Source organism: Artibeus jamaicensis, unplaced genomic scaffold (genome assembly GCF_021234435.1).
Source record: "Artibeus jamaicensis isolate MK-2021 breed Jamaican fruit bat unplaced genomic scaffold, CSHL_Jam_final contig_3276, whole genome shotgun sequence".
Classification (NCBI taxonomy): domain Eukaryota; kingdom Metazoa; phylum Chordata; class Mammalia; order Chiroptera; family Phyllostomidae; genus Artibeus; species Artibeus jamaicensis.
The window spans coordinates 135,473-158,743 of record NW_026521774.1 but is presented as its reverse complement, the minus strand read 5'-3'; the positions used below and the strand labels follow the sequence as shown (position 1 = coordinate 158,743).

Below are 23,271 nucleotides of genomic sequence, written 5' to 3'. Positions count from 1 at the left end.
CCTGTGCTACAAGCATAATTTTTATTGATGTGTATTTTGGAGATGTTGCTTTAAATCCCACATAATGGCCATTTTTTCAAAAAGTGTCACAAGAATGGCATTTGTTCTCCCCACTTCTCTACCCTTTAATCTGCAAAGAAGACACCGTGTTTTTCTGTTTCTACAATGTGGAATAGTTTGGTGGCAAATAGTTCTAGATGTTGTTCTGGTAGTTTAAAAGGTAATTTTTTCTTGAAGAATTGAAGTGTAGGTCACATTAATGTGATTGTGTGGTAGGCAGATAGTGTCCCCCCAAAAGATGTCTGTGTCCTAATCTCTGGAGCCTGTGAATGTATTACATTACCCTGCATAGCAAAAGGGACCTCTGAACTATAATTTTGTAGGACCTTGAGATGGGGAGATTGTCCTGGATTTGTCTGAGTGGTTTCAGTATAATCAGGAGGATTCTTACAATAGGATAGCAAGGAGGGGGGTGGTCACAGTTCAAGGAGGAGATGTCATGATGAAAGTAGACGTTGGAAAGTTGTCTGAAGACGCTATGCTGCAGGTGTTGAAGAAGGAGATAGGGGTAATAAATCAAGGAAAGCAGGTGGCTTCTACAACCTGGAAAAGATAAGGAAACAGACTCTCCTCAAGAGCCTTCAGCAGGAATATAGGCCTGCTGACTCATTTTGGACTTCTGACCTCCAGAACTGTGAAATAATAAGTGTGAATTTTAATTCATTAAGTTTGTGGTAATTTGTGGCAGCAGTAATAAGAAACTAGTACAGCATGCATTCTGTAAAATGTCCTCATTCACAAAGTATTAGACTGTGGGCCAGCAGTTTACATTTACGATGTATCTAATCTTGGTACTCTGTAAAGTAGGTACTGTATGTACATCCCAGATTGCAGGTAAGGAAACTTAAGAGGTTGACCTCTCCCAAAGGCCCTATAAGAAGAGGTGGTAAGGGGTATATTCAAAGACTGACCCTTACGGTTCCAAAGGTGTTGTCCAGTTTGTCTATCTCATGGTCTCTGAACACAGAGATCTGAACACAATTATTGAGGACAGTAAAGGGCAAAAAACAGCTTCCTTGTTGAATATGAGCAAAAGTTGGTGGTAGGTAAATGAGTAATAATTTTTACTAAAAGAAAATAAATTATTAAGGGCAGGAATCTGTGATTAAGAGGTATCAGAAATTTGTCGTAACCTAGGGACCAGAGGAGTAGATACATATCCATCCAGGCTTTACACTTACTATTTCACTATGTGGCATTAAGTGGGCTTTAAGGCACATTATTTAGGAAGTGTGCTGCACTGTAACTCCCTGAAAAGTCATCCATTCTAACTCGTAAATTTCTCCAGTGTAACTTGGAAAATTATAAGACTGCTTTGGAATTGTGCTGTCAGTTATTTAAAGTGTCAAGTAGAGAGGCCCATTTTAATTTTGTTAAATAAAGCCCATACCACATAGCATTAACAGATGTTAAAGTCTTCTGGATATGTAGGACAGGTAAAAAGAGAAGACTTGATGTTTCAAAGGTCCATCATTATTGTTCAAATGGAGCCAAGGAAGAGGGCTTTGCATAACTGGGACAGAGGTGTTCCACTTACCCAACCTGTGAAAGTAGAGGACCGTTTTTACATTTAGGAGGATGCAGCTTAAAGATGCTAATTGTGTGACCTAACCTCCACCACTCTGTATCTTTCATTGGACAATTGAAATGCTTGGGTTTCCTGATCATTTTGCTGCCAAGATCAGTGTTCAGACTCATGTTGGAAATAATCATTGAATTACAGTTAGAGCTACATGTGATTTTTTTTCAGCCCCTTTTATTTTTATAGATAAGATGGCCTCAGGTTGTGTTTGTTTTAAAAGAAAAAACGTTTTACATAATGTAATGTGCTACCACTTTAGAACCCACTAATACGCATACAACCTAGTAGTATCTGCACTACTAGTGTGGATGTTACGAAACTAAACACGACTGCTTCATAACTTGCTGTTTTCCAAACTATTTTGCTCATTCCTGGCTTCTGCAGTGGTGGAAGAAATTAGATTCTCCCGTCCCTGAAGTTTAGCATTGGTTACTCATCTTACATACCTATAGTACATCTTCATGTACTATAATTTACTGCACCAGTCACTCTAGTTGTTTGGACCATGCAGAGGTAGTATTTGCAGTCGCTCCTGGGGTGTTATCTTGTCTCCACCTAATTTTTCTTGTTCTTCCTCAAATACAGTTGTCTTCATTTTCCCACCAGCACTTCCCCCTGCCCCACCCTCAATCCTATGCCCCTTTGTCTTTGTCCATGTGTCCTTTATACATGTTCATGACAGTCCTTCCCCTTTTCTCCCTCCCCTCCTCCATTATCCCTGCCCACCTCCCCTCTGGTTACTGTCAGTTTGGGGTTTTTTCCAAGGTTTTAGAGAGATGGGGACAGAGGGAGAAAGAGAGGGAGAGAAACATCAGTGTGTGGTTGCCTCTCACGTGGTCCCCACTGGGGGCCAGTGGGGCCTGCCCTGCAACCCAGGCATGTGCCCTGACTGGGAACCGAACCAGCGACCCTTGGGTTCACAGCCATGCTCAATCCATTGAGATATACCAGCCAGGGCGGTCCGTTCTTAATTTCAATGTCTCTGGTTCTGTTTTGCTTGCTTGTTTGTTTCGTTGATTATGTTCCACTGATAGGTGAGATCCTAAGGTATTTGTCTTTCACTGCCTGGCTTGTTTCACTTAGCATAATGCTCTCCTGTTCTACCCATGCTGTCCCAAAGGGAAGGAGCTCCTTCTCTCTTTCTGTTGCATGGCATTCTATTGTGTAAATGTACCATAGTGTTTGGATCCACTCATTTACTGATGGGTACCTAGGTTGCTTCCACCGCTTGGCAACTGTAAGTTGTGCTCCTGGGAGTGTTGGGGAGCATAGGTTCTTGTGCATTGGTGTTTCAGCGTTCTCAGGGTGTAGTCCCAGCAGTGGAATTGCTGGGTCAAAAGGCAGTTCCATCTTTAGTTTTCTGAGAAAATTCCAGGCTGCTTTCCACAGTGGCTGCACCAGTCTGCATTCCCACCCACAGTGCACTAGAGTTCCCCTTTCTCCACAACCCCACCAGCCCTTGTTGTTTGTTGATTTGTTTAGGGTGGCCATTCTTACCGGTGTGAGCTGGTATCTCATTATGGTTTTACTTGGCATCTCTCTGATGGCTAGTGATGCTGAGCATCCTTCCATGTGTCTCTGGGCCTTCCGTATGTCCTCTGTGGAGAAATGTGTGTTCAGGTACTTTGCCCATTTTTTTATTGTGTTGCTTGTCTACCTGGAGTGGAGTTGTGTGACTTCTTTATACATTTCGGAGGGCAAACCCTTGTCTGAGGTATCATTGGCCAATATATTTTCTGATGCAGTTGGTTCCCTTGTCATTTCGCAGATATTTTCCATAGCCATGCAGAAACTTTTTATTTTGATGAGATCCCATTTGTTTACTCTTTCCTTTATGCCCCTTGCTCTAGGGCACGTGTCAGTGACAGTATTGCTGTGTGGAATATCTTGAGATTTTCCTGCCTATGTTCTCCTCCAGGACTTTCATGGTGTCACGACTTATTTTAAGTCTTTAGTCCATCATGAGTTTATTTGGGTATGTGGTCAAGTTTTATTTTTTTGCATGTAGGTGTCCAGATCTCCCAACACCATTTGTTGAAGAGACTGTTTTTACTCCATTTTATGTGCCTGCATCCTTTCTCGAATATTCATCGACCGTAGAGACTTTGGGCTCCCTATTCTGTTCCATTGGTCTGTGTGTCTGTTCTAATGCCAGTACCAGGCTGTTTTGATTACCATGGCCTTGTAATGTCAGTATGATGTCAGGTATGGTGATCCCTCCTACTTTGTTCTTCTTTCTCAAATTGCTGCGGCTCTTTGGGGTCATGTATGGTTCCATATAAATTTTTGAAATGTTTGTTCTACATCTGTGAAATATGTCATTGGTACTTTAATAGGGATTGCATTGAATCTGTAAATGGTATGGACATTTTCAAGATGTTAATTCTTCTGATCCGTGAACATGGTTATGTGCTTCCTCCGTTTGTTTGTGTCTTCCTTAATTTCTTTCATCGGTATTGTGTAGTTTTCTGAGTACAGGTCTTTCACCTCCTTGGTTAGGTTTATTCCTAGGTTCTTTATTTTTCTTGTTGAGATATCAAATGGGATTTTTTTTCCTGATTTCTGTTTCTCATGTTTCATTGTTGGTGTTCAAAAATGCCTTTGATTTCTGAATATTGACTCTTTATCACACCTCTTTGCCAGGTTCACTTATCAGGTCAAATAGTTTTTTTGTGGAGTCTGTAGGGTTTTCTATGTACACTATCATGTCACCTGCAAGCAATGGACAGTTTTAATTACTTCCTCCTTTCCAATTTGGATGCCTTTTATTCCTTCTTCTTGTCTAGGACTTTCAATACTATTTTGAATAGTAGTGGTGAAAGCAGGCATCCTTGTCTTGCTCCTGATCTTAGTGGGAAAGCTTTTAGTTTTGGGTTTTGTTGTTGTTGTTGTTGTTGTTGTTGAGTATGATGTTGGCTGTAGGTCTCTTGTATACGGACTTTATTATGTTGAGGGATGCTCCCTCTACTCCTACTTTGCTAAGTGTTTTTATCATGAATGGGTGCTGTGCCTTTATCAAATGCTTTTTCTGCATCTATTGAAAATATCATGTGATTTTTGCCTTTCCTTTTGTTTATGTGATGTATAGCATTTATTAATTTGCAAATATGGTACCATCCTTGCATCCATGGGATGAATCCCACTGGATCATGGTCTGTGATCGTGGTCTGTGATGTATTGCTGGGTGCAGTTTTGACAATATTTTGTGGAAGATTTAGCGTTTGGGTTCATCAGCAATATTGACCAATAGTTTTCTTTCTTTTTTGTATCTTTATCTGGTTTTGGAATTTGGGCGATGCTGGCTTTGTAAAAAGAGTTTGAGAGGCTTCCCTCTTCTGGGTTTTTTTGGAATAGTCTGAGAACAATAGCAGTTAGCCATTCCTGCGATGTTTTGTAAAATTCTCCTGTGAAACCATCTGGTCGAGGGCTCGAGTGTGACGGGTGTTTTTTGATCACTGCTTTCAATTGCACCAGATGTTATTGGCCTGTTCAGGCTTTTTGCTTCTTCTCGATTCAGTTTTGGAAGCTCATATGTTTCTGAAAATTTGTCCATTTCACCCAGGTTTTCAAATTTCCTACTCGTGTATAGTAAAATCTTACAATGCTTTGTATCTCTGTGGTATCACTTGTAATCTCTCCTCTTTCACTTCTGATTTTGTTTGTGTGGGTCCTCTCCCTTTTTTCCTTGATGTGTCTGTTTAGTTAGGGCTTGTCAATTTTGTTCATCTTTTCAAAGAACCAGGGCCTGGATGTACTGAACCTTTGGATTGTTGTTTTCATCTCTGTGTCATTTAATTCTGCTATGGTCTTGACTATTTCCTTCCTTCTACTCACTTTGGGCTTTTTGTTGTTGTTCTTGTTCCTCCGGTCCTTGTATATGCAGGGTTAGGTTGTTTGTTTCAAATGTTTCTATCTGTTTTAGGTAAGCATATATCACTATGAACCTCCCTTCCAGGACTGCCGTGTTCGCTGTATCCCGTATGTTTGGGACTGTTGTGTGTTCGTTGTCATTTGCTTCCAGAAACTTTTTGATTTCTTCCTGGTTCTCATTGTTCACCCATTCATTGTTTTATAGCATGCTATTTGGTCTCCATGAATTTGAGTGAATGTGACTGTTTTTGAGTTTTTTCCTTGAGGCTGGTTTCTAGTTTCAGTCCCTTGTGGTCTGAGAAAATGCTTGATATGATTTCAATTTTCTTGAATTTGTTGAGGCTGGTTTTGTGTCCTATTATGTGGTTTAGCTTCAAAAATGTTCCATATTTATTTGAAAAGAATGTGTACTTTGCTTTTTTGGGATGAAAAGTTCTATGTATGTCTGTTAACTCCATTTGATCAAGGACATTGTTCAATGCTGCAATATCCTTGTTGATATTTTAATTGGAAGATCTGTTCATTCTTGACTGTGGGGTGTTAAAATCTCTTACTGTAAGTGTGTTGCTATCTACATCCTTCCTGAAGTTTTTTCTTATGTACTGGAAATCTTGGGAGATTTTTCTTCTAAGATTGTATTTGGGGGGCTCCTATGTTGGGTGCATATATGTTTACAATGTCTATGTGTTCTTGATGGATTCTTCCCTTTGATGTTATGAAATGTCCTTCCATGTCTCTTTTTATGGCCCTTATGTTGAAGTCTTTTTTTTTTATCTGATATAAGTATCATTGCCCTGACTTTTAAAAAAATTTATTTAGTTATTTTTCAAGTACAGTTTTTTTTTTGTCAATTTCTCCCATCCCAGCCCCCCCTCCACCCATCTCCCCACCTCCCTCCCATCCCCCCCGCCACAGTCCTCATCCCTGTGTCTTTCATACTTGTTCTTCAAAATCCCTCCCCGCCCTGACTTTTTTTTTTTTTTTTGTCCATTTGCTTGGAGTGTTTTTTTTTTTTTCCCCCCCAACACTTCCCTTTCAGTCTGTGTAGGTCTTTCGTTCTAAGATGAGTCTCTTCTGGCAGCATATGTGCACGTCATGCTTTCTTATTCATTCAGCTCCTCTGTGTCTTTTGATTGGAGCATTTCGTCCATTCACATTCAAGTTTTCTAATGATGGGTATTTTATTCATTTTCCCCCTTTGTACCGTGTTCCTCTTTCTTTCCCTCTTCTCCTTCCTCTTCTTAAAGTAATCCCTTTAGCATCTCTTGCAATGCTGGTTTGGTGGAGAACATGTATTCTTTCAGCCTTCTTTTGTCTGGGGTACTCTTTTTTTTACCATCCATTTTAATTGAGAGCCTTGCTGGGTAGAGTAGTGTTGGTTGCAGGCCTTTGCTTTTCATTACTTGGTACATCTGTTGTCATTCTTTCCTGAATGGGAGTGTTTCTGTTGAGAAATCAGCTGCTAGGCTTATCAGAGCCCCTTTGTATGTTACTTCTTGTCTCTCTGTTGCTGCTTTTAAGATCCTCTCTTTGTCTTTAAAACTTGGCATTTTAATTATGATGTGTCTTGGCATGGGCCTCCTTGGGTTCCTCTTGATTGGGACTCCCTGTGCTTCTTGGACTTGTATGGCTTTTTCTCTCATTAAATTAGGGACGTTTTCCATCATTACCTTTTCAAACAGGGTTTCTATCCATTTCTCTTCTTCTCCTCCTTCTCGTATCCCTGTTATATGGATATTATTATGGTTCATGTTGTCCTGCAGTTCCCCTAACTCCTCTTCATTCTTTTTGAGTCTTTTTTCCCTTTTCTTGCTCTTACTACCTGGTCCTCCAGCTTGCTGATTTGATCCTCTGATTCATCTGGCCTGCTTTTCATTCCTTCTACTGTGTTCTTCAGTTCAAAAGTTATATCCCTCATTTCCTCTGGCCCTTGTGTATTGTTCCTGTGTCCTTTCTGGTGCTGATATAGTTTTCAGTGAGTTCCTCATAGTTTCCCTATAGTTTTCCGTAATTTTCACTGAACTCACTGACCTTTGTTATAACCATTGTTTTGAACTCAAAATCTGACACTTAACTTGCCTCTATTGCATTTAGCACTCTTTCTGAGGATCACTCCTTTCTTTTCCATTTGTCTTCCCATTGTTTGTGAGACTCTTCTTCTTTGCCTCTGTTTCTTAAATTGATGTGTGTTGACTTCCTGGCATCATGGTGTTAACCTCTATGGTAGGAGACCTGTGAGATTCAGTGGTGCACTCTCCTCGGTCTCCTGAACTTGCTGCTCTTGAGATGCCGTTTATGTCAGTTGTCTGGATGTAACCGGGTTTTGGCTGTTGTTGGGTCTTTCTTTGGTGGGTCCTTCCCTCCAGCTGTTTGGCTGAGGATCACTCCGTCCACCAGTCTTGTGTGATATTGTGCAGGTGCTTCCAGAACAAAACCACAAAGCCCAGGAAATGAACATGCACTGGCATAAACAACTTCTCTCCACCCCCTGCCCTCACAGTCCTACTACCATCAGTAATTGAACCAGTATTAATAAGGGTATACAGAGATTAAGACCATTATAAGAAAGAAGAACAGATATGAGATGACCTAATGAAAGAAAAATGGTTTTGAGAGAGGAGAGGAAGGAGTACTGATCAGAGTTGGCAGTTGGAGCAGTGTGAAGAGAGAAAGTAAAATTTATGTCATGAATAAAAAAGGGAATGAAGAATGTGGAGTGGAGTCTGAGAAGGTAAGCTTATAGGTTTAGGTTTAAACACCAATTAAAATAATATAAAATAAAAGTAAGAGAGAGAAAGAAAAAGGAAGGAAAACACTAAATAACTAATAAAAATATAGGAGCCAAATTGGAGAAAAAAGATCCACCATGTTAGGGCTGGAATTAGATAAAAGTAGCCAAAAGGAACCCGAGGCAGGCTCCAGACTGTCTCAGCAAGGAAGATAGAAAGTACAAAGAGTGCTGAACAAGATAAACTGCCTTGTGCATGACCTTGTCCTTGCAGAGAAGTATCCATTGTTGCAAGCAGAGAACATAGCCATGTGTGTTCTCTCGAGATAGCCAATTGCTAACAGCTACGTCTGCTTCTGTATTTGCTTGCTTGCTCACCCCAATAAAAACCCCAGGCTGTAAGCGCCAGGCGTGACTCTCATCTGCAGCCATTTTGGCACTGTGTCCTCGGACACCCCGAGAGTTCGCCCCTGTGCAGGTAAAACTCTGAAACTTTGGCCAATAAAGTTCCATCTTAAACTCCTGAAGGCTTCTGACATTTTGCTCGCATTGGGGTATGTTACACACCACAGTACTATCAACAGCAAACGAGCTAAAATTGATATAGGTGGCATGGGAATAAGAGGGGAAAAAGAAACAAAGAAAAGTCTAAGAGATGTTTAGCGGCATGGAAAGTGAATCTGAAATGATGGGAGGAAGGAAATGGTAAGTGAGGGACAAAAACCAGGCTAAGACAGGGAAACATTAAAATTTGGGATGTAAGGAAAGAGAAAAAAGAAGGGGAAAGGAGAATAAAGAAAGATAAATTGGCAGGGTGAAAGAGAAATAGAAGAAAGATAAAAAGCAGGCTAAGACAGCACAATTAAAAAATTTGCAGGGGGAGGCTGGGAAAAATAGACAAAAAAAACTGTACTTGAAAAATAACTAAATAAAATTAATTAAAAAGAAAAAATTGAGATGAAAAAAAGAGGAGGAGAGGGGACCAACAAAATTTGGTGTCTGAAGTAGAGCATTAGGGCAGCTCTAGAGATAGAAATTGAAAAAAAAACCAAAACAATGCAATGACAACTATCCTACCCACAACCAACTAGCAAAGATTGCTAAAGGTGGAGAGAGAATGTGGGCATTTTAAGAGTGGGGAGAGGGGATGCGGGATGACCACTGACAAGAAAATTGATTTTGTGTGTCTGGGTGGAAAAGAAATAGTAAGAGTGAGGCATGGAGACAAGGTGTAGCAAGAGAGAAGACAAAACTTGAAATGAAAATAATGCAGGGAAAAGAGGAAGGTAAAATGGGGTAAGAGTTGGGAGGGGCAAAATACGTGAATTGAAATACACTGTAGTATACACAGTCCAGTGACTTAATGCCTACAGACTTGCTGGACAAGAAATGAAGTTAAAAAACACTATGTGGGAGGACTTCTACCAAGATGGAGGCATAGGTGGAGACACCGTGCTTTCTCCCACAACCAAGTTTAGAGACAACAAAATATTAGCAACACAAAACACAGCCAGAACACAGAAAATTGAACTTTTCAGAAGTCTGATAACAACAAATTCTTCAGCCTGACCGGTAAGAGGGGCGAAGCCAGCAGCTGGCGGAGTGGAGTTGCACAGGAAAACTCGGTCAGACGGACTCAGGTGTGCGAAACCCAGGCGTGGGGTTGCAAAGGGCCGACCCAGTGAGCGACCAGCATACCCAGCGAGGGTGCAGGGCGGCAGGTTGACTGGGGTTGCGCATTCCTGCGCAGATAGACCAGCGAGGGAGTGGGCCCCAGCGGTGAGAGGCAGCAGAGGGGGCTGCTATTTCCCCGCTCTGACCCCACCCCCACATACAGCATCACAACCCAGCAACCTGGGCGGCAGCCCCACCCTGGTAAACACCTAAGGCTCTGCTCCTCATAATTAACGAGCTCAAACAGACCAAAAATGGCTCAAGAAGATCTCAAAGCCCCAAAGCCCATAAGTCTAAGCAATGAAGAAATAGCCAAACTTTCAGATGCACAGTTCAAAACACTGGTGATCAGGATGCTCACAGAACTAGCTGATTTTAGTCACAAATTAGAGGAACATATGAAGGCTAAACTAATTGAAATGAAGGGAAATGCACAGGAAACCAATAGTGATGGAAAGGAAACGGACTCAAATCAAGGGAGTGAACCAGAAGGAAGAAAATAATGGCCAAACAGGAAAATATGAAGAAGCAAGAATTCAGAAAAAAATGAGAAGAGACTTAGGAACCTCCAGGACATCTTTAAATGCTCCAACATCCAAATTATAGGGGTACCAGAAGGGGGAAAGGCACAGCCACCAGTGGAAAACTTATTTGAACAAATAATAAAGGAGAATATTCCCAATCTGGCAAAGAAAATAGATTTCCAGGAAATCCAGGAAGCTCAGAGAGTCCCAAAGAAGTTGGACCCAAGAAGAAACACACCAAGGCACATCATAATTACATTAGCCAGGATTACAATGAAGGAGAGAATCCTAGAAGCAGCAAGAGATAAGGGGACAGTCACCTACAAAGGAGTTCCCATCAGACTGTCAGCAGATTTCTCAAAAGAGACCCTACAGGCAAGAAGGGGCTGAAAAGAGGTATTCCAAGTCATGAAATCCAAAGACTTAAACCAAGATTGCTCTATCCGGCAAAACTTTCATTTAGAATGGAAGGACAGATAAAAGTGCTTCTCAGATAAGATCAAATTCAAGGAGTTCATCATCACCAAGCCCTTATTATATGAAACGTTAAAGGGACTTGTCTAAGAAAAGGAAGATAAAAAATATGAACAGTGAAAGGACAGCAAACTCACAGTTATTAACAAGCATACCTAAACCAAAAGCAAACTAAGAGGACAGCTAAATCAGGAGCGGAAACATAGAAATAAAGATCTCATGGAGGGTTAGCAATAGGGGAGTGGGAGGAGAAGGGGGGAGAAGGTACAGAAAATAAGTAGCATAGACGGTAGGTAGAAAATAGATAGGGGGCAAGAATAGTATGGGAAATACAGAATCTAAAGAACTTGAGACACGTGGTCATAAACTAAAAGGGGGTAATCGTGGGGATGGGAAGGTGCAGGGTGGAGGGGAATGAAGGGGGGAATAGAACAACTGTAATGGCATAATCAATAAAGTGGAAAAGAAACTATCACAAGTCACGGAGATGAGCACGGTGGCCTTTGTCTCTGTAGCCTGTAGTATTTACCACCATTTTTTTTCCTTTCTGGATCCATCTCTTGTGATGTCAGATGGTGACTCTGTGTGACTTTAGACATCCTGTTTGAGACTTCCAGGGATCTATTGTCTGTGGCTGTCTCCTTGAGTTTTTCATGTGGTCATTCTGCACTCAGTGGTCAGGCTTCAGCACCAGAGGGCCAGGGCATGGACCCTCCAGGGATCTAGGACCATGTCACTCTCCTGAGAGACAACCAGAGTTGGAATGTTTCAGGGCACGTTTTGTAGTTGGGAGAGTATACCCCCTAGGCTGTCTTGGTTTTGCTGTTGGGATAAAGAAAGGGTCAGCGGCCTCAAAGTGATTACGTTTCTTGGACTTCTTTTTTCTGAAATCGGCTTCGTAACACGTCCTGATCATTATGCGGGGGAGGGGAATGATCTCCTTTGGTAAACAGCTGCAATCCACAGCCCAGCTTCCCTTCCCAGGCTGTGTGGATAAGAAGCTGAGGGAAGGAAATAATATTAGGAATCTTTTCATCTCCATTTTTTTTTGGCACCCTTAATGTGTAATAACACTAGATGCCTGTGAATGATAGGAAGTGTGGGCAATCCCTGAGTACGTTGACTGTCACTTCATTTTTAGAGGTTTTTGTGAAGAGAAAAAAAAAAAGTGTCATTTTCAGACTGCAGATGATCTAGGAAAGTGATCGCAAGACAGATTGGTTCAAAGTCTACAATGGTGTGGCCAGAGTCAGCTGATTGGAGTAGAGAAGCAACTCTATAACCTGGGTCAGCAAGCGGGTACTCCTGATGAGTAATAGCCTTGAGCGGGTTTTAAAGTTTGTAGTTGCTCAGGCCTTTAGGATAAGGTGGAGTCAGTGTCCTGTGTGCTGCTTCCTTCCCAATGCGGAGACAACTGGGTCACCTTTTCATGTATGTCACAAGTCTACATGCAGAGGTAGCAAGAGCATTGAGAGTTAATGTGTTCTATACACCCATGCCCATCCGAGGTTCTTCATAAGTGGTGCTGAGGCAAAACAGGAGCCAACAGGATCCTACTGGGTTTCAGCTTAACTGAATCAGTAGTGAGCCAGACCCAGCCATTTGAAGAGCCTCTGTTAGTCTCACTGGGCCAGAGACTTCACAGGCAACATATATTCAACACAGGCTGAAGTAATGGACACATTTTTTTTTTTTTTGTATAAAGTTGAGATGCTCTTTGGTCTACATAGGTAAATTCTTGACCATGCCATTTTGATATGACCAATGAAGCTTGTTGGGCCTTTTCTGTGTGATTAATTTTACGGACTGAGTCAATCCACTCCAATAAAAGAATATGAGCCTTGAGAGTCAGGAAGGCTTTATGGATTTAAGTGTTCGGTGTTAGCAAGAGTGCAGGGGCAAGCTGATACAAAAGGGATATACCTGGTATGTGTGGAAGGCTGCTTCTCTTTACCACAGAGACTTGGAACAAAATGGACTCATCAGGGCTTATGGGCCCCAAAGGGACTCTATTTATGGCTTTTTAGAAGGGAAGAACTCCCACTGGCACTTAAGTGAATGCACTACACTACATATGCAGTGTTTCTATGTGTATGTGTAGTAATTTGTACTATATATTCAAGTATAAGAATAGCAATAAAAGTTCATTTATTCAGCCATGAGCAGATAGGTCTAGCTTCATTAGTTTACTGTGAACCCTGCCCAAAGCCCATCAGTTGAATTCAGTAATTTCTTGCCCTCACAACCAAATGGCACAGTTACTTGGGTACCTGTTTCCAATAGAACCATACAAGGTTGGATTTTCTCTTCTCCTAGAGCATATAGGATGGGTGTTTTGGCCTTTGGTTCCTTTGTGGCATGATAAACCTTGGCCGAAGCCTAACATCTTTCTCCTTAAGGGAACCTAAAGTCAGAGTATACACAGGGTACCCAGGGAGAAATTAGTGGACCCGAAGACAGGGAGAGTTGGTCCAAATGTTAATAAGCAAGACATGGTTACTTTTCTCTTTTGCTTTTGAGTAGTTTTGAAAGCTTAGCCAGGCTCTTTGTGCCTATGGCTTAGCCTTCATTTCACCTTGAAGGCAAGACTGATTAGTCTTATGTGGTAACTTTATTTTTTTAATACTTCTTCTTTTAAAGATTTACTTAATTTATTTTTTTTAGAGAGAGGGGAAGAGAAGGAGAAAGAGAGGGAGAAAAACATCAGTGTGTTGTTGCGTCTCCTGCACCCCCGTGCTGGGGACCTGGCCTGCAACCCAGGCGTGTGCCCTGACTGGGAATCAAATTGGAGACCCTTTGGTTCACAGGCTGTCACTCAATCCACAGAACCACACTAGCCAGAGCTTAGGTAACTTTTAAAATTCCTGTGCTCATCTTCTTTCCCAGTGTCTCTCTTCTCAGGTTTTTCTCTCTACTGTATGTGGTTTTTTTTTTTTCTCTTTTTTCTCGATTGCTGCCCTTCACTCTAGGTTGCTGAAATCACTAATTGTGTCTTTAATGTTTTTATCTAAAAGCTTCCTGGGACAGTTCCCCCAGGGGCAAGAAAAGGCACACCCATGTACAGGTTTCTCAGGGACCTCTCAGAAAGGTTGCATGGGACCAGAAGCTTTTCAAAATATTGTCTCTGTTGTTCCTTCTGGTGCCGTTAGCCTGCACTGATAAATACTGTAGGTAGCGGTCCCTAGGGTGCTCTTGGCCTGGGGTGTGGAATTATAAGTGGGAGGCTGGAAATTGCATGGTGCTCTCCTACTGCAAAGCAACTGCTATTTTATTCACTTGTATTGGGCTGTTATTTTGTGCTATAAGTGTTTGGAAGATTTCAGAGTTTTCAGAAGTTGATTCTGATAGATCCTGCCAGCACTTTGTTGTTGAAGCTATGGTGCCTTGGAGTTTCTAATCCACCATTATGGTAGTGCCTCCTCTGCGTTTTCCTTGAGTGATTCAAAGAAGCATTGTTCTTCTATTTTTTAAAAAAACTGTGAAACCTTGCCAAATGATGATATATGTCTGTTGATTGTACCATGTACAAAAAGTAAAAACTACATTTAACTATGAAGGAAGTAATGCAGAAAACTGTATTTTTATCTACTGCATAGTTTTCCTCCCTTGATTACATTTGATTTAACCCCTTTCTTCCTGTTTTTTCCTCTAGGTTGTAACTGGCACAATGGAAGAATCTAGAATTTGCAGACAAGGAGTAAAAGCAGTTATGTTACATAACTGCCAATCAAACAGTATTCGTCAGCATCAAGACTCAAATTGTGGTGGCACAAGTAACAAATATTCACTGGACAAGGATGAAGGCAGTGACTTTATAATAAAAAACAGTAATTTGATGAACCCACTGTTTTGCACACAGGAGTCAAGAGAGAAACCTCCTCGGCTAGACGCTGGGACAGATCACTCTGATAGTCCACAGGATTCAGAGTGCAACAGGAACAAAGGAAAAACCTTAGGTAATTATATCTGCTCAGTGGCTGGATATTTTCACACACAGCTCACATACTTATGTTTTTGGCAGCACATGTGATTATGGGATGTGGCCGGGCTTGAAGTAGATGTAGTTCAGCTACTACACTTACTTTCTTGTTGGTCAGGTCAGTGTGCCTGTCTGCTGCAAGTGCCTGTCTATGCGCGAGGTGAAAACGCAGAGTAGGAAGCTTAGTAAAGCTTAGTTATTTCTCTCTAAATTATCAAGAATTGTTTTTTTCTGAAAACATGTGTGGCCAGTTTTGCAGAGGTGGTATTCTATTTGCCTTGTTGTTTGATCTTTTAAAGTAGTCTAACCAATACTTACAGTTAACACTGTATATTTGCTCCATTTCCTTAAACGATATTCACTAAAATTTAGAAATCACATATGCGGTCCCCTGTTTGCAAAGCGAGCTAATAAGAGTGGATTTCAAGTTATAGTTTTCCTCCCTCGTACTTTTGACTCACCGGTTGCCCTTCAGTATTTTATTTCAATTTTGTGTAACAGTTACCTTGTCTGATTTGGCTGATTTCTGCATATGACTATAACTATGACCTTCTTTCCTTAATCTGTTACCCTTACGCACTTTAAAGCTTGTAAGAAGATGGAAAGTGTTTATAACCTCTTCTAAGCAAGACAGATATCTTCAGAAATACTATCCCAACACTGTGTATAAAATATACTTTCAGGTTAAAAATTGTTTAAAGTGGCTAGAGTTTATAACGTTAAGAAAATTGCAATTTACCTTCATTTCTTATGCAGTAAGTAGTTATATTCCTCTTTTTATTTGGCATTGGATTTAATAAAATGTTTTAGTACGAAAATTTTCCGTGCATAGGAAAGTGTTCAATTGGAAGTCAGCCTATTCCTCCCTTCCCCTACCCAGCAGACTGTCAGGTGTACAAAATGTTAAAGTTTTCTTCAGATTAAAAAAAGAAGAAGGAGAATATATATTCACATATGAATATATGTGAATATATATTCATATATTCACATACAAGAGTGAGCATTTTAGCAAATAAGTATGTACCTACCCTCCAGGGCAAGAAATAAAATTTTATTATTTACCTCGAATCATTATTTTTTCCCATGTATTTCAGCCATCTCCTCCCCACCACAGCTTTTGACGTGCTCTTTTTAAAACTCTTCCCACGATGGAACGGCTCATCGTCTTCCCCCTTTTGGTGCTATAGTCGGTTAATATCCAGATTATGCCCAGGAAATCATCAGAAAAGAATTAGAACTCAAATTGGTCACAGGAAAATTTTTGTTTCACATGAGACTATGTGCATTTGAGATACAGGCAGACTGTGTAGCTTTCTGAATAGCTTTCTGAATTTCCTTGTGTAGTTGTCTCTGATAGGAGGAAGTTCTTAAAAACATTCCCACCCTTTGTAAAACATCTTAACTTGGAATCATTGATTAGGCAAGTATTTTTAAGCTTTCAGTCAGTGTTTTTACAGTTCAAGTGCCAGTTGGCCAATATCTACCAGTGTTAGTTGGTACATGAAGAAGTTTGGGTGTGGGAAGCTAATAAATCCTAATTTGAAATTGGTTTCTCTAATTTAGCTGATGAATCTCTATATCTAACAGATTGAAATAATTTTATCTCCTGGTTCTTTTCTTCTTTTATATGACTAATCATTAGGGAAAGAAGTATTATTATTGATGCAAGCCTTAAATACTCTTTCAACACCAGAGGAGAAGCTGGCAGCTCTCTGTAAGAAATACGCTGATCTCGTGAGTATTAAGAGAGCAGGACCCATATAAAATAGTGTGTGTGTGTGTGTGTGTGTGTGTGCTTTGATAAACTTTTCATATATCATTTTAAGAGAGCTTTATATGTAAATTATATTTACTTCATAATTGAAGGGAATAATCTAGTTTCTTGGAAGTTAGGTTGGTTGTATGGCCTTGTTTTACGATGTGCCGAACATTATTATGCTTTCTGAGGTGTGGAGTAGATATCCTAACACTTAGCCTCAGCATTTCTAGGTCATCATGTTCATTTGTATGTTTACGTACCTCTCTTTTGGGAGTGAGTGATTTCTGTGTTTAAATTCAGAAATTCTAGACATGAAAGAATAACTAGGGGCAGGAGCTGTAACCATGTTGATTGAGATTGTATGTTCTGTGAAATAGTCCTGTACAGAGGTATTTTTCATTTCTTATTAAATTTATTGGGGTGGCATTAGTTAGAAAAATTATTTCAACCAGTATACTGCAAGAATTTTAAAAACAGGCAACACTCGACTATTTAGTCAGGGGCAGTAATCACTTTTTCCCTTAGATTGTGAAATAAAATACATGACAATAGTCAACACAACAACAATAGTCATCTGGTGGGAATGAGTAAAAATGGTACTCGTTTTTTGGTCAGATAGGTATAAATATAGTACATTCTTTGGTGTAGAAGTTTAATAATTAGTTTATTTGTGCCATGAGCTGAAATAGGTTGGAAATTACTGCTCTAGTGGAATAGACACATCGTGAAAATCAAATGAACAGTGGAATAAAAAGAAGACTGAAACACAAAAATAAAAGAGAAAGATGGGTGGACAAAGAACCATAAATTAGGTAGAAAACAGTAGCAGAATAGAAGGTGAAGTAGTTGACTTGGTGATGGGACAGATGCAGCCAGCCGTGAAAGGACTAGAAAAGAAAGACTATATTGACTTGCACAGTAGTCTAGGGTAGTGTCAGACTTATGCAGGTCACTTGGGCATCTTGTCAAGTTGTGGTTCTGATTCAGTATGTGTGAAAAACACTGTACATTAGATATGAAGTGGGCTAAGCTACTACATTGTAACAAGTGCCAAGGTGATGTCCAGGAATCAAGTGGTGTATTATTTATTTATTTAAAATTTGGTGGGGGCGGCAGGGGAGGAAGGAGAATATGGTAAGCATTTGTTTCAGGAAGTGCTGCATTAGATACTTGCCTAATGTAGTACCCTCTCTTTGATTTAGTTTAATCCCTGTGGAGGGCAGCTGTTCTTGTGAATAATAAAAGCTACACATATTTTGGTTTTAAAACATGTTTTTAAATGCAGTCCCTAAAAAATAGAGTTAGGGTTTGTAACAGTGAGACCACCTGGAAGTATACCAGTCAAAGAAACAAGAAGAGGGCTACGTGGAGGTGAGAGAGACTGGTGTGTACACCACACCCCAGAGCAGTGACCCACTTTGAGAGAGAATTCACAAACTTAGAGCTTCTCCTTTAGAGGCAAAGTGTTTGTACCCTGCATTAGGCACGGCAGCTTTTTAACATAAACACCTTTCATGGCTGGCTGCATCGATCCCATCACCAAGTCAACTACGTCACCTTCTGTTCCGCTACTGTTTCTACCTAATTCATACTCCTTTCTCCATTTATATTTTCCTTTTCTTTTGTTTAAGTCTTCTCTTTGTACCACTGCTCATTTGATTTTCATCACTTGGCTCTTCCATTAGAGAGCATCTTATATATCCAAAAGTGCCCAAATCATCTGACTTTGAAAAACCAATATGGTGAGAACCCGGTAGATCCAAAAGGCTGTAGTGAACTGAGAAACACTTCTTGCAGGGTTCATGCCCAGACTCTCTAGCCCCAGGGAGAAGCAACCATTTCAAAAGTGTTCACACTGTTATATGGAAGAGATTCATTTGCTAATCTAAAGATCATGGGCCTGAGGGTCAGGGACCTGTTGGGATACTCTTCATGAATGCAGGTATTGGTGAGTACCATTTTCACACTTTCCTACCTTGCTACAGTTGTCTGTTGCTTTTATTTTTTTTTAACTCTAGAGTCTGTTTATTCATTTTTTCTTTTGCTGTTTTCATTTCTATCCTTCAGCTGGTGGTTGTGCTTTTCCCTGTGTCTTGCTAAAGCCAGTGGGAGACATCTCTTTATTTATTTATTTTTCCTCAGCAGGGGCCATCTTTGTTCTCTACCCGTGTCATGCTCCAATGTGCTAGTATCTCTGGGAGGTGAACTTTTAAGCATGTCTGGTGCTCTGGTTTTTGTAGCTGCTGCCCTGGGGATATGTCCTGATCCCTGGCTCACTTGCATTTCTTGTTCCCATGAGACTCAACCATGGACACAGCTCTTGGCAGAATGTGATGCCCAGGATACTGCACAGACATCGGAGTGTAATACAACCCTGTCTTTCTGAGAAAGGTGCCTACTTCCTTGTGTAGGAGCTTTGGTCTGAGGGGTAGGCTTCTGGTAAGGCACGCTCATAGAGCTGTGTTCTCCCAGGGAGTGAAGGCTGTGCATGCAGTCTTCGCACTCTCGTACTGCCTCTCTACAGCTCCCAGTATCTCCTAGAAAGGAGCTTATACTCACACTTCTTGTCTGGAGTCCTGATTTTAGTGACTGTCACCCAGGGAACACCTTCAGATCACCTGGTCTTGGGGTAATCTCAGTGCATGATTACACCTGCATTCCCACAGGGCTGTGTATGTACTTGCATACTTTAAAAGTTGCTGAGTTTCTGGCATCTTCTAGCTGCTGGCTGAGATTCTCCCTCTCTACTCTTTGGGCCACTGAGGTCTCGGCTCAGCTGCAGTAACTGGGAGCTATTGAAAATAAAATAGGCTGCTTGGACAAAGTTTCGAGAGACCAGCAAGGGCTACAGCAAGGTAGGACAATGGTTCCTCTACATGAAGCCACTCCTTCAAGCCTGAAAGAGGGCACTTTAATCTTACATAGAAAAAAATAGAGTCAGCCAAATGGTGTAGGGGAAGCATATATGGTCAGACCTCAGTTCTCAAATGTCTCCCTTCTCATCCAAGTTAGTTTGTGACCAAGTTTTGTTTAACTCCTTGACACTCCTTGACACACCTACCCTTTCATGCTGATGCCTGTATGAGTAGTCACATGCCACTCAGGCAACAATCAAAGGAGACAGTGTGTGAGTATGAGTTGGTTTACCACTATGCCTTGTGTTGTTAACATCTCAGCAGATTGTGTTGTAAATATTTGTGGTTTTTTTGCCTTTGTTACTGCTTATTGTTAAAACACTTACAGTAAGTCACCGTAGGTTCTAAGCAGCTTAGGGATAGCAGAAAAGTGAAAGGGGGACTTGTGAGGGGGAGCAGCATAGAACTTAAAAAGTAATTGCAAAATATGGTAGAGGTACTCGTGTGTTTGGTCTGCCCACTGAGTTTGGCAAGGCAAAATCAACAATTAGCACAATTTTCAAACATCAAGAGGCCATCAGCAGTGCTAATGTTGCTAAGGGTGGGAGAATGCTCACGAAACAATGATCACAGACAGTTGAAGAGGTGGGAAAATTGTTGTTGATTTGGATAAATGAAAAGAAGCTAGTGATAGCATTTCAATGTCTACAATACGTGAAAAAGTGAAGATGCTGCCTGCTGGCCTCATGAAAGACACCCCTGGGACGAGTGCTGAAGTGCTTTGTTTGAGTCTACTTGGGGGTGATTTGAGAAATTTAAGAAAAGAACTGCATTCTAAGTGTAGCGAGGCATGGGAAGGGTGGGTACCATTTCTAGCAAAGTAGCTGCTGATAATTTCATCATATAATTTCAAGAATACATGCAGGCTGATAGATCTGTTACCCAACAAGTGTTTGACTGTGATCAGACAGGACTCTTGTGGAAGAAAATGTCACATCAGACTAGCTACAGCACACAGGAGGAGAAGTCATTGCCAGAACACAAGTTAGGAAGGACAGGCTGATGTCATTGAGTGGGAATGTGAGTGGGGCCTTGAAATTGGAGCCCCTGCTCACCTAGTATTCTGAAAGCTGCAAGTTTTCAAGAAAAATAACTTCATGAAAAGCAGGTTGAATGTGACATGGGGGGCTAATAGCACGGCTTAGTTAACCCAGCAGATTTTTATTGAGTGGATTCATGAAGCATTTTTCCCACATACGAAGTAATGCATCTGGGAAAAGCAGTTGCCACTCAGAGCACTTCTTGTAATGCACAGTGCTCCTGCCCGTCTCTAGGCTTGGAGGCCAAATTGGTGAAGGAGTAGAGCTTCATCACTGCTAGGTTCTTGCCACCACCTTACACAACTCCTGTCAGCCAGCCATGGACTGTCAGGTCACCTCTAACTAGAAATCCTACACAAGGCACTTTCTGAGGGGTTTTGAGGTGACCTCTGAGACTACTGTAACCTTCAGGGAGTTACAGAAGGAACAGTTTAATATCCTCACTTGCTTGAGGCTTATTGTCAAAGCAAGGGGTGAAGTGGCTTCCAGGACCATGCAATGAGCCTGGGAGAACTGCAGCCTGAGTCTGTTGCTGGAAGACATGTTGTGGGCCTTGTGTGTTGTGGACAATATCGTGTCTCTGGACAAGTCCACAGGCTTGAAGGTGGATGATGATGATGGGGAGGATTTGGTGGAAGCCCACAGTACTGAACTGACCCCCAAGGAACTTCAAAACCACCAGAGTAACCAGCAGGAGACGACAGCTGAAGGATCCTCTTCAGAGGCAAAGGGGAGAGAGGATATTCCTACTTCAGTAATCAAAAAAACACTTGGGAAGTGGGAAAAGTTCAAAGTTTTATTGAGAATCATCACCCTGACAAAGAAGTAGCAAAGCATGCTATAAACTTGTTTAATGGCAACACACTGTCTCACGTCACACAAGTGTGAAAGTGCAGGCAAAAACAAACATCATTGGATAGATTTTTAGTGAGACAGAGGCCCAGTGCATCTGAAGTAAGTGCTAGTGGAACAAAGAGACAAAAGAGAGAAACAACCTCAGAAGAACAGCTACCTGTTCTTTCACAGAAGGGGACCTCTTTCCAAACAATAACATCCCTCCATCCCTCTTCTCCATATTCAGTCATCACTCATTCTCAGCATTAAAAGTAAGTTCTAGTGTGCACATGAATTTTTACTTTTTACTGTGCATTTTATCTTATTTTAGTTAAAATATTATTTACATTGTGTTCCTTTTGTTTTTAAGATGTCTGTTTATGGATTCAACACTACATTACACATGGGCTATATATGAGAAAGGTTAAAACGAGGAATCATTTGTGTCTCGGGAGTGGATTAATTCAATTTCTTTCTTTCTTCCTTTCTTTTTCTTTCTCTCTCCTTTTCTCCCTCCCTCCCTCCCTCCCTCCCTCCCTCCCTCCCTCCCTCCCTCCCTCCCTCTCTCCCTCCTTTTCATGACCAGAGGAGTGGGGGAAAGAAGGGGAAGGGTCAAGTCAAGGAACATGTATAAAGGACCCATGGACAAAGACAGCACGGCTGTGGGAGGATTGAAAGTGGAAGGTGGGGGGCGGGGTATAGGGCAGAGGAGGATAATAGGGGGATACTGGGGGCAATTATAAATGAACAACAATGAAAAATTCAATCTGCGTTATTTCTAATGGGAAAATATGATTTGATTTTTGAATAACTTCCTTTTCAAACAGGTTTCTGGAATAAATTAAGTTTGAGAACCAAGGTTCCACTATATTCCAAAGGAAAGAACAGGATAAATCCTCACCATGCCCCCCCCCCCAAAATAAGCCTTAATGAAATTGACATGACATAAGCATTTTCCCTAATAAAGTGTTGAAAGTAATGGTCATAAAGAAACCCCCTGAACGTGCAAGAGGAGTGGTTGAACACAGAACTCCCAACACAGATGACAATTATAAGAAAGTACCTATTGAAGTTATAGAAGTCAAGACTACAAATAATCACACTGAAAAAAAAAATACAGTAGAAGAATTCAATAACAGATGAACTGGAAAAAAAGTGGTCAGTGAAACATTAAGAAGACAGTGTGGTCTAGCTTACTCTGTCATAGCAGCAAATAAATAAATACATAAATACATACATAAGATGTACTTTAAAAAAAGCTGAAGAAAGTTTAAGAAAAATAAGGGGCAACACAAAATGGAAGGGAACTAACACCCAGATCGAGGAAGTGTAGAGTTTTCCAAAAAGGGACAGAAAACCACAGTGACGCATACCATAGTTAAAACATAAAAATTACAGGCAAAAGAGGGAATACAAAGCTGTAAAGAGAAAAACAAGTCGTTGTGTACAAAGGAATCCTATTAGACTATCAGCAGGATTTTTAGCTGAAACCTTGCAGTCCAAAAGAGCACTGGTGTGATATAATCAGAGTATCAAAAGAGAAACATCCAATCACAAATACGCTACTGGCAACATTTCCTCTCAGAGTTGGAGAGGTACACATTATTTTTTCCAAACAGTAAAAAAATTTCATCACCATCAAACCATCCTTACAAGAAATAGTAAAGAGACTGAAAAGAAACAGTGCTAATTAGTTGCCAAGGTAATGAAAATGTGGAGCTCACTGGTAAAGGTAAATATTTACGAAAGGCAGTGGATTAATTACTTATGGATATAGTGTGAAACTTAAAAGGCAAAAGTAGTACAAATAACTACAAAAACAATAATTAGTT

General features: G+C 40.8%; 1 protein-coding gene across 5 annotated transcripts in view; it reads left to right on the top strand.

The window, feature by feature from the left end:
* The first annotated feature begins 13,612 nt into the window (after positions 1-13,612).
* LOC128627164 (gamma-taxilin-like) overlaps positions 13,613-23,271 on the top strand; it is a 77,308-nt gene continuing 67,649 nt past the window's right edge. For 3 of the 5 annotated variants that reach the window (XM_053663751.1, XM_053663749.1, XM_053663750.1), the window contains exons 1-3: positions 13,613-13,760; positions 14,565-14,868; positions 16,534-16,625. In XM_053663751.1, the coding sequence (XP_053519726.1) occupies positions 14,580-14,868; positions 16,534-16,625 (381 nt within the window). In that variant the 5' untranslated portion in view covers positions 13,613-13,760; positions 14,565-14,579. The remainder of the gene's footprint in view (positions 13,761-14,564; positions 14,869-16,533; positions 16,626-23,271) is intronic. The other 2 variants (XM_053663752.1, XM_053663748.1) reach the window with 1 other exon arrangement.